We start from the raw sequence: 12,213 nt of genomic DNA, 5'->3' as shown, positions 1-12,213 counted from the left end.
GGTGTTTTATTTTGTTTTGTCCTGCACTCACTAAAACATTTTGTAGGAAAATAAGAGCATTCAACGTCTCTTCCTCTTCCTAGCCTGGAATGGTTAAATTAAAAATCTAATGTATTGGCATCATTCTGTGATTTATCCCTTCTTAATTTTGAATACTATTCTCTTTTTACCAGATTAAGCTGGTTGTTTTTTCTTGCTTGTTTTTGCCTTTTTTTCCTCTATCTGTATAAAAAGGATGAGGAAAACATCTCTCTTTTAAAGTACTTTTAGAATAATAATACTTAACGTTAGTATAGCCTTTTACAAATGTCAAAGAGCTCTCATACACATTTATCTTCCATACATATTACCAACTCTGGGGCTAGATTGCCTGGTACTAAATTCTGGTTCTACCACCCTGTTGTGACCTCAAGGAAGTTACTTAACCTCTCTGTGCCTCAGATTCCTCATCTGTAAAGTGGGGATAATGATAATTCTTATACCTCACGGGACTGTTATGAAAATTAAATGAATATATGTAAAATAGTTAAAACAGTGCCTACTACATGGTACACACTACACAGGCATTAACTATTCTTTTAAATTATTGTCATCAGCATAAGTCACCATATTTAGGTCTCACAGCGATTCTGTAAAAATAGGACAGCAAGTATCATTTTACCCTTTTTCCAGATAAGGGAATCAGGCTCAGAGAAATCAAGGGACTCATCCAAGGTCATAGTTAAGAAGTAGAATCCAAACTAAAAACCACAGGCCTAAGAAAGTATCAAGGAATACAATGAAGGAATTATACTGCGTGATAAGGCTCCTTTTTAGAACCACCATATTTACAATTTTAAGTCTGTGGTTACAAAAAGAGCAAACAAAAATATTTCATGGGAAGAAAATTTTAAATTACAAAAATACAGCTTATTAGAAATGAATATGTGATCTTAAAATGTCTTTAAAAATCTTACAGTTAAAACATGTCCCAAAATTTCCGGAAAATTGAGTAATAGCATTTTATAGTTAAACTCAGTCGTTAATTTGAGAATTACAGAATATTTCAAAGAAAATTGGATAACGACATTTACTAATGTAAGGTTACAATTCAGTAACTATCAATATACCATACACAATACAATATAAAACACATACAACACTAAAATTAATTCAAATACATATAGTTCAGAAAATACTTTAGAATAATTTAGTCCCTCAGAGATATTGTGAATATCAACTACAACAATGGAGTATCATAAATATAAATGACTTCAATTATTTAAGGTCTCTGGCATGGTATACAAAGTATCAGCTTCTGTACAATGCAAATAAAACCACTCCTAATAATAGCTTATAGAATACAAAGGAAAAAAAACAAAGTTTTAACAGTAACCTGTTCATACTATTTATCAAGCACCTACTATTTGCAAAGCACTATGCTAGCTACCCATCATTCAAAAAGGAAATCAGATCCTTCCTTTTCAGAAGCATAAAATTTAAAGACCAAGTAGGGATAGTGCCATGGGGGGAATAAAAGGTTTTTTTCCTCTTCCTGGACTACCAGGGGTTTCCCCCAACCCCAGTGATTTCAAAATCAGAACCAGTCATATATCTGACTAAAGATGAAGAAACAAACAGTTGATGTTCTTCAGTTATTTTTTTAGTTACTTTTTTCAGGAACAGTGATGAACTGCCTATGATTTTATATATATACGCTGTCTGGCCTAATAAAACCCACAACGTGACTTGAAATCTAGGAGTCAGCAGATCACTTCTGGCACTAAATATCTTCATGACTTTGGAGAAAACACCACCAACCATTCCTGGCCTTCTAACACTTATGGTGCCTTTGGGTAAAGTTATTAAACTTCTCTAGGTCGTTCCCTCAACTGCAAACTTATAGAGCTGTACTAGAATCCAAAAAGTAACTGGATCGGTGGGGTTCTCACTTTAAGTAAAGACTCCTAGGCCCACTCCCAGTGATTCAGAATGTCTGGCCTGGAACCCAGGAAGCTAAGTGTTCACCAAGCACCACAAGTGACTGAGATGTGCAGGCGGGCCTCAGCCACACTTGAGAAATTAACTACATGATCTCTAATGTACCAACTGTATAAAAAGATGACATAACAAGATGACATAACTTATTTCAGAAACAAGGTCTTAGGAATTCTGGATCTAGCTCAATGTTCAGGACATAATCTATGTTAAACAAATACTTACAGAGAGTAAGAAAGGAAGGAAGGGAGCTGGTAAAGACAGAAGGGAAGGCAGGGAGGAGGCTAGCTAGCTTACTGGTCATAGTTCTGCCAAGAAACATAAAGAATGATAGTAAAATTAAAACTGTGCAAAACATACATCAGCAGCTAGAAAGCGAAGACCTCAGTCTCTACACACGTACAATTTTAAATACAACATAACCCCCTGTGAAAGTGCAAAGTACTAAGGAGAAAAAAGCAAAAAACAGTACATGGAAGCCAAAAGAATCCTAATGGAAAATTACTGATGACTAAAACTTAGTGGCTGTTTTCCCTAGGTAGAAGAGAACAGAATTTTAAGAACTAGGACTTGGAATTGGGACTAAAGTTTGAAGTTACTGGTTAGTCATATGCATAAATTGCATTTGGGGTAATATATGAATTGCAGAAATATTGTTGGCAATATTCCCTTCTGTCCATTTTTTATTTCCATTTTCCCATTCACTTACATTATAATTTTTGAGATGTTTTATCTTCACTTCTGATGATCTTCAAATGTCAATGGCTCTTAACACATTAACTGTAAACAAACACAAAGGAACTTAGGGGAATTCAGATATTTAAGGAACCCTACTGTAAAGTATTCTAAAGTATTCTGTGAAGCCTACAGGGGAGGGAGGGTTGGGAAGAGGCATCATGTTTACTTGCTTTTTTATTTATCTGATGTTCAAAATGTAAAACTATTCTTCTGAATGAAAATGATACTATCCTCTTAATCATCAGGCAAAGAAAAAAAAAATCCTGTTTTCTGTCAGAAGAAAAAACATTCAAAGCTAGAGAAAATTCTCTCCAAAGATGGACATTCTGAATTCACTAATGTATTGTGTACCTTATCCTTCTCCTGCTCAGCCGTACAGCTGGTCAAGGAAACTCATTTCCTCATCAAAACAACCCAACTGACCTGCCCTGGGACTGCCCTTAACTACCAAGTTTTGCCCTGGAGCTGGGGCACCAGATCGTCAGGTATGATGAGCTCATTACGGCACAGAGACTCTGACGTTAAAAATGACTTGGGTTCAAATGTCAAACTGCTCTCCCTAATCTTCAGTTTTCTCATCTGTAAAATGGAAACAGTAATACTGTTTATTTTATACAGTTATGAGGATTATATGAGAAAATGCATATAAGGGATTTACCACTATGCCTAGCATATAGTAAGCACTCAATAAATGTTAAGTGCTATTATTTATATTATTATTATTGGGACTGTTGATATTAATACTATTAATTGTTTACTACAACAACTTTCTACCACTTGAAAAGCAAGGCTTATCTCAGATGTTCATATTTTTAGGTACTGCCTTTGGTTAAAATGGAAGAGTATTATCCAATACTAGTAACAGAGGACATTCATATCATATTAAAATTTTATTTTTGACATGTGCTGCATTTCCCGGCTCAACTCAAGAAAATTAAGGCTCATAATCACTAGCCCATCATCAGCCAAAGTTATTACACCTTTTGCTAATATACAACCTCCTAACAAAGGCCTAGGTGAACAACTATTCACTTGCTGTTTTCAGTAATGGCAATTCTGTTAAGAAGATGGATACATTTGTAACCCATGCCTATTAAACCCTATGAGCACAATGAATAATGCTGTATCAACCCAGAAGAGACTCTTCTACCCTCCTCTACTTATCCCCAAATGATTAAACTCCTCTGTTTGACATTACATGCTTAAAATATTAATATTTAAGTTAGATGACACAAAAATGCATAAAACACTGAGTTCCCTGAATTTTCAATCAAACCTTTAGGTTGAAGATGTAAAAATAAACATAAGATACTGGCAAAAGCATTCATAAATTAACATAACCCAAAATGGCCTGCTTTATTTCTCTTATGAAGACCAAAGATTTTGAACTGAAATGAGAGAAAATACCTAAGTATGACCTGATGCAATATTCTAGGGGGAGATACAACACATGGATACATGGCTTGGAAATGAACGCCAAACTGCAGAGGAGTAATCAGTGTAGGCCAGCATCCTCATACCACCACTACTTTACCAGGCAACTCCTTGAGCTCTTCAAATGAAATAACAGCTGATCATTTCTCATCTGATTTCTAGTTGCCTTTCTCTTAATCACCTGGCAATTAATAAGTCTATCCCCTTTATGGTCCTAGATTAAGATTATAAAAATCTGGCCCAAGATAATACAAACAAAAAAAAGTAAAAAGCTTATAAACTCAAGAGTTTAGAGCATTCCAAGATACAGTTCTCTATTTCGGTCTGCTATGATATATCATCTCTTTCCAAGCATTTTCTACTATGGTCATTGCAGGCAAATCTAAGAACGCCTTTGGCATAAATTAAGTGTTGTACACTCAAACTGAAAAATATTTTCCTTGCTTTAAGATGATTTATTTGTATACGTGGAAGAAGCTGCTGACTATCTCCAATACCCATTCTCTCCTATTCCTTAGAGATAGACCTCCAATGTCCAGCTCAGAATAAAGCCTCCCAGAAGAGACTACATATCCTAGCCTCCGTTGTGGCTAGGTATGGCCATGGGACCATGATCTGGCCAACTGGATGTAAGCTTAAAGGCGGTATGTGACTTCAAAAAAAGTATTCTTTACATAGAGGAACATGCCTCTCTTCTTCCCTTCCTCCTTCCTTTCAACTAATGAAGATCCAATGGGTAAAGCATTGCAATAGCAATTTCAGTTTTTGAGCTAACACTGGAATGTAACATACACTAAGTCAGAAAGAGTCTGTGTCCTTGATACTTTATATCCACTATATCAGATCTGTATTAACTATCTCCGGGCTTTTACCGTGGGGGGAAAAAAAAACACAAAATTATCTGTTTTAAGCCACTGTTAGTTTGATTTTCTGTTATACTCTAAACCTAAATCCTAACTTTAAAAAAATAATAAAGAGTTTTCCAAGTAAGTGTATTTAGGTTTTTTGAAGTGTATAGGTTGAAACATTTTAAAAGTTAATTTTTATTATATTGAAAACATAGCATTTGCCCTTATTTAATCTAGACTAAGAAGTACTTAAAGAGGTCAAGAGTTAATCACATCCAGTAAAGAGTCTTTGAAAGAAGGAAAGTTCATCAGCAATTACTGCATGGGTACTATGTACTTGGCCAGGAGAAGAATTGTGAAGCTTGCTCATTAGTGGTCTATAGTGATGACAACATTGGTACGTATAGAGAAACACATTAAGAGGGATAAGCACAATCAGTTCTGTGTAATAAAGCTACAAGAAAGGGAATTGAGGTTATTATTTTCATTAAGAGGGCATCTTCTCTAGTCCCTTTAATTTTAAGAACCTTGTATCAATCTTTTCATTTTACATAGTTCCGCTTTTAACCTGACTTCCTGTGGAATGCAGGCTTATAAGATCACTCCCTATCCATATCACCTCTCAATAGTTTTAATCCTACCCACTGATTTAACTAAATTATAGAGTAGGCCCAGAGATGGCAAGTGCTTTACCTATTCAAAACTAACTTCCTTTAAAAAGAGAAAATATTCTATACTAATCTAGAGAATGGTCAAGTCCTGAATCACATGCAACCTTTGTCCCTGATGAATTTGAATACAATAGCATTAACTGGCAGCTTTCCAAAATAAACTCACTGCTTACTGAACATCTGTATCTGGGTTATTTCCTTCCCTTGGACATAATCCTTTATTGGTTCAGGTGATGGCCTCCTGGAATTCTTTATAATACTTTTTTAATATGTATGTTACCACTAATGCATCTCACCAAGGATCTATTTTTAAGAAAACCCTAAAACATATATTCTTGATTTGGTGTTCTTTCTTGTAGCTACGAAAGAAAAAAGCTCAGGAAATTTCCAAAAAGCGAGATACAATAAATCCACAAGAGATGACTTTTACCTCTCACTACTTCAGTCAGTATTTTTACAAAAGTGCTAAGTAACAGGCTTATAGTAGTTCTAACACAGACCTTAATCTAGTCCATTTCAACTAATATTGATGGAGTTACTAGGCAACAATCAGGAAAAGACCCAAGACAATGGTTCTCAAAGTTCAGCATGCATCAGGATCACCTGGAGGTCTTACTAAAATACAAACTGCGGTCTCCACCCCCAAAGCTTTTGATTCAGTTAGACTTGAGGTAGGCCCAGGAAATCTGTATTTTAACAAATTCCCAAGGGATGCTGATGCTACTGTCCTGGAACTACTGACCTATATTAATAGAAGACTATTGATGATAGCATAAGGAAGAAAGAATAAAACATACACAGGACCCAGTCTCAGCCTTAGTATTAACTTGTATACTTTTGATTGGTAAGTAATTTAAATGTTCTTCCAGAAAGATATATACAATTACTGATTAGTTCACAAGAATATTGGATCTTATCTAACAGAACTTTAAGGTTCTTTTAGGGTCCTGTTATAATGAAACCCAAAATAAGTAATTTTTAGGCTACCAAAATGTTCAATGTCTGATGCAAGGTGTTAATAACAAGGCCAAGGTTGGAGATTCAACCTATTAGCTTCACTTTGTTCTGTAGCTATAGTTTCTACCACCAATCAGGCCAGCTGCCTCAGAAGACATGCCAAGAGTCAAAAGGAGTATTGGTAAGAATGTGTGATTGGATACAAATCCATCACCACTACTGAAAAAACAACCTAAAAGGATATTTCCTACTTACATCACCTCTAAGTAACCTTGGGGCTGAAACTAGAAATGAGACCTTATGACAAAATGTATTTTAGAAATCTTAAAAACTCTCCTACCTCTTCAGGCTGTAAGTACCATCAAAACTCATAGAAACAGAAATCCAGGATCTACTGTTTTCAAATGATGATAATTTTAAGGAAGACATGCAATTCAAAAATCTAATTAGTTGGAGCTACTTTTTTGATTACATTATGTGCACCTCCCCTCTGATTTTTTTTAATCTAAGTTAAACGTAAATACAGAATGCTCATAAATACTAACGACTATACAGACTAGAAATCAACTGATAACCCAAAATCATCTGAGACAAACAAGTGGTACCCAGAGTAATTAGAAAATGAGGATATATATATATATAGGATGAAAGAAATATACATTAAATAAAATGACTGAAAAAATAAATTAGAGAGAAAGAGACCAAAGTAATCAAGACAGATGGAAAATCCGGTAGGCTAAGGAAACAATGTTGTGAAGACATGCAGGAGTGGGCACAGAAAAGATAATGCAGCCAATAAAATAGCTCAGGGTGTCAAGAGGCTTCATGCAAGGGTAACTTCCCAGCTTGAACCTGAAGTTGTGACTTTACAGGCCAAATCCACATAAGAAAACCCTTTTTAATTCTTTGAATAGAAACAGCAAATAAGACAAGTGGGGTGAACATTCAGTCAACATTTCTTTATTCAATCATTCACTGGGCACATATTCAGCACCAGATATATTAGCATGTGATTATGCACTGTAAAAAGTAATCAAAGAAACTCACTTAAGCAGTACATTTTATAACAGTGTACAAAATGGAAAACCAGACTAAGAAGGCAGAATAGTACCAATATAGTATCAAATTCTGCTGTATAACTTCTACAATTCTAAGGCTCAGGCCTACCCTAGCTACCATATCCAGCCTACAGTGTTGTTTTATCAATATCCTACACAACAATCAGAGCAAAACCAACAAGAAGAAAATTATGGAATACAGCCAGATAAACAGTGTGCTGAAGTGAATTTTTTCACAACTCTCTCTCTCTGTGGGGCAGAACATGTGTGATGAATGGACAATAGCAGGATATACAAGAGCTGCTGAACAGCTCACTGAAGTAGACAATACCAAGCAGGACTCACCAAAGAAAATTACTTTTTGTAAGGATGCAAGATGATGTAATTCCTAATCATATACAGCTGATTAGGAAACTGCTATGTGAATATCATATTAAGAATGAAACTGTTCTTCTGTGACCAAAGATATCAGGCCTATGATGACCTAGAAGGCAAAGCTAGAGCAACGGCAATTCTGAGCTGACTACAGATTTATAGATACATACATAGGCAGTAGATATATAAATATCAAGATTCAATATATGCTTAGTGTGAACTACAGATCCCACAAGAGCTAGTCACCCAACTTAAATGGAGTGTGTCATTTTCCAAAAAACAATGGGCAACCACATAGGTTACAGTACTATTTCTCAGATTTATATTCTTCCTACTTCCCAGAACAGTGTAAAACATTTTACAAATTAACACATTTAAACATAATATTTAAAATGAATTCATCTAACAGAAGTACTTGAAGAAATTAAAGATGAGTATATTACCAACTTCAGTTATAAATCTGACTTAAGTCTTTTGCCAAATTGAAGATGCATTAATAGTTTCCATTTTCAAACAAATAGGAAATATAATTTTTTGCATAAACAATTTTCCTTGGAACTAAACTCAGCAGAAATTTGTTAATCAAATGTGTAAAAGACAATCTGTAACACACTGAACAGTATTATTAACTACTATTCTACAGGAGATATCAAAACAATTTCACAAGGCAATTTCCTAATTGAAAATTTGAAAATGAAAATTTCCTAATTGTATAAAACAAAAGCATAACTACAATTTAAGGGTGAGATTTCTGCAAAAGGCTGAGATAATACAGTTCAAACACCAATATTTTGCTTTATTATAGGCTAACAAAAGTAATAAACTTAATCTGGGTAGCCACTTAACATTGCTTTTATAACCACAGTTGTCCACCCCCATCCCCCATGTACTAGAATCATCTGTGACTGTTACCCTAAATTAAGTTTAAAATTAGGCTTTCTAACAAGTGTCTACAATGCAGCTTTTCTATAATGTTGATTAAAGAGAATACCACAAACAGGTGTAATGATTCATGAAATAAAAGATATGAAAGAATTTAGCAGGGTGGACTGTATACAGTAGACAATCAAATGTTATTTTTCCACCTTCTAGAGAAGAGGAATAAAAGCTGGCATTTTCCTGTGGAAGTAGAGTCATACTTATATTTTTGTCTGGAGGGGATGAAGCTAACATACTCTAGTCAAAATTCAAGGAGTTCTTAATTTTCTCAAATTCATATGTAACATAATGTTTCATTAAGAAGTTAAAAATGTATATATATAAACTTTAAAGTTGCTGGACTTTTTTTTTTTTAGAAAATAATTGTGCTTAAGTGGCACAGGTAGGTACATTAGTTTGTAATACTAACAGACATTTATTTAGTGTAATTGCAAAAATTCATAACAAAGGTTATTATCATCAAGTATTATCATTAAGATAAAGAATTTTAGAGCTCCAAAGGACCTTACAGGTTTTCTAGATCAACCCCCTTATTTCAAAAGATGAAAAAACTGCAGACTGGAAAGGTTAAATGATACAGGCCAAATCACTAGCTGAGCCTAGGACTTTAAAAGAGCCTGAGCCTCCTGACTTCCAGTATTTTCTTTCTAACAACACTATGCTACCTCCTGTGGTTCCAAATCCTCTCCCTTGGATGAGATTACTAGTTGCCTCATTTTTGTTCTTTACATTCTATCCTGAGCCATAGTTGTCATTCGTAATTCTCCCATAAAATTGTAATTTTCCAGCCTGTTTTCTGAATGATTTTACAGCTGAGTGTAAATCCCCAGCTTTCTAAATTTCCAAGTAATAAACATAAACTTAAAAAATACTTAAAACAAATGTACACTGTACATAATCAAACACAAAGAAAAATTCTTCTCTCCTGGATAACTCAATATACAAATTAAAAAAAAAACATTTATTAAGCACCTCTGACAGGCAGGGTCTCTGTTTAATGCTGGTGATATGAAGATGAATACGATCCTTGTCCTCAAGTAGCTTACAGCCTAGTAGAGAAGACAATTAAACCAACAATTACACTGTGCTTGTTAAGGACTCTGAAAACAGTGTGGGCAGGTTGCTATGAACGCATTTAGGAGAATCTAATTTAGAACGGTGGGATCAGCTAATGATTTCCCAATGAGGTCCCGAACAGCCACAGGAAAAACAATGGCAGTATCACCCATATCTAGCAGAATCCAAAGTGAATTAGAAGACACAGAGCAACTTCAATTTATTCACAGGAAAAAATGAAAATAGTGTTTTCACAGCGGTTTAGTATCTAATAACTCTCTAATAACAACTAGACTATTTTTCAATGGAAAAGAACCTGATTTCATTGTGGCCATATAACAAATACAGGTCTTCCAATTATTTCTTAATAAAATTTTAAATCATTATTTTAAAACCAAAGGAAAAAACTGCGTCTGAAACACGTGTAGTTAACATTCACAACAGCTCTCTGCAAAGCTGCATAGTAAAGTCCTCCTCAAAATCCCATCTGGTACAAGAGAAATAACCTGGAGAACCGGTAGCCCAAGAAGGAAGAAAACTACCACTCATTAGTTACTCGGGAATAATGACTTTCAGCTGCAAGATTCAGACCAGAGAAGCACAGTGGTGGGTATTTTTACTTACATTTTAAAGCAAAGGGGGGGGGGGGGGGGGCGGGGGTGGAGATCAGAATGTAAGGAAAATAGTAAAAGAAATAAGTGAAGCGAAGGGAAAGAGACGAAAGAGTCGGCAAGAAACCAAAAAGCAAAGACTTAAAGACGAATGGAGAAAACACTGGAGGATGATTCTGGAAAGAGTGGTCAAGAGAGAAAGGCAGGGAGGAAATGGGGGAAGGGCTATACAAAAAATGAATTAAGAAGTAATGAAAGATTAGAGAATGTAATGAACCGGGGCTTCCCCAACCGCGGATAAAACGACCTCGGAATACAAAAGGTAGAGGAGCCGAAAGAGAAGCAGTGAGTTTTAACCTCCTCTTTCCCAGCCTCTAACCCCCAGAGAGGGAGAAAGAAGACGTTCCCAGTCCTAGGGAAGGAATTCCGGCGCAGTCTTCTGGAACCAGAGGCGGCGAGCTGGGGCACCATCCAGCGAGGCCCCGGCCCCTCTTCATCCCCCTCGGACGCTGGGCAAGGCCCTGGGCGTCCCGGTTACCTGGACAGGGAATCCACGCTGGGCGGCCGTGCTACTGCCGGCTGGGAGCCAAGACTCTCGCAACTCGAGCTCTTCTCCATGGCGCGGCGGAGGCAGCGGGAGAGAAAGCCTGCAGCGACCTCCGCGACTGCCGGGCTGGAGAAACGGAGGGCGGAGTGCGACTGGCAGGGGCCGCAGTCAGGCCCGCGCCGGCCCAGGAGGGAGACCGGAAGCGGCCATGTTCCCCCAGCTTGCACCGCGCGCGGGGGCTGCCGGGGAGCCGGAGGACTCCGCGGCGCCCTCAGACGCCCGCCCCCCACGCGCCACGCACGCTGTGACCCCCAGCGCCCCACGCGCCGCGCCAGCTGTGTCCGCCGTGCCTCCGCTAGTCGATGGGAAAGTGAGGGGGCAGCACCGGAGGGGAGGGGATTCCGTGAGGCAGGAGGGACCAGGGCTGCGGAAGGAGGGGACATTTTAAAAATAAGAGAGAGGAAACAGGGAATGTTACGAACGAGCGTCTCAAGAGAAGAAAGAGACAAGGACCTTAAGGACGGGGAAGATTGTGACAGGAATGTGGAGGTCAGGGAAAGTGGGAGGACAGAGTAATAAAGGAACGTGGGCAAACAGTAGGATGAGGGGGCAGAGGGACTTGGGGAATGAGGAAGGGAGGAAGAGAACATAGGGACGCGTAAAGGATAAGGATGTGAGAGATGAGATGGCAAAATGTTCACCGGATTGGGGGCTGAAAATAATGATTAAATAGTTGTTCATTAAATCATAAAGACTGCTTTAGAGTTAGTCATGCATTCAAATCCTGCCTCTGCCAGTTATTTGCAGTGTAATTCAAGGCATGGAACATCAGCTTCCCTATCTTTAAAATAGGAATAATAATAGCTTCAGAGATTAAATGAGTTAATACATGTTAAATGCTTAAAATAATGCTTGATACATAGAAAATACTCAAATGTAAGTAGTATTACTACTGTCTCCGTAGGGGTTGTTAGGATGGAATGGACTAATGTATATCAACAG

The 12,213-nt window shown here is 37.1% G+C and overlaps 1 protein-coding gene across 3 annotated transcripts in view; it reads right to left on the bottom strand.

The window, feature by feature from the left end:
- Positions 1–11,421, bottom strand: part of MTMR2 (myotubularin related protein 2) — a 116,483-nt gene extending 105,062 nt beyond the window's left edge. Inside the window, exons 1-2 of one of the 3 annotated variants that reach the window (XM_060018077.1) lie at positions 11,203–11,421; positions 2,687–2,757 (exon numbers count right to left, since the gene is read on the bottom strand). Coding sequence is in view for 1 of the 3 variants with exons in the window: in XM_060018076.1 (XP_059874059.1) it covers positions 11,203–11,282 (80 nt within the window). In the remaining 2 variants the exon portion in view is untranslated. Of the gene's footprint in view, positions 1–2,686; positions 2,758–9,969; positions 10,047–11,202 lie in introns of all 3 variants that reach the window. The other 2 variants (XM_060018078.1, XM_060018076.1) reach the window with 2 other exon arrangements.
- Positions 11,422–12,213: the final 792 nt, after the last annotated feature.

The sequence above is a fragment of the Delphinus delphis genome, chromosome 8 (assembly GCF_949987515.2).
Source record: "Delphinus delphis chromosome 8, mDelDel1.2, whole genome shotgun sequence".
In the NCBI taxonomy this organism is placed as follows: Eukaryota; Metazoa; Chordata; class Mammalia; order Artiodactyla; family Delphinidae; genus Delphinus; species Delphinus delphis.
This window is presented reverse-complemented; position numbering and strand designations above follow the sequence as displayed.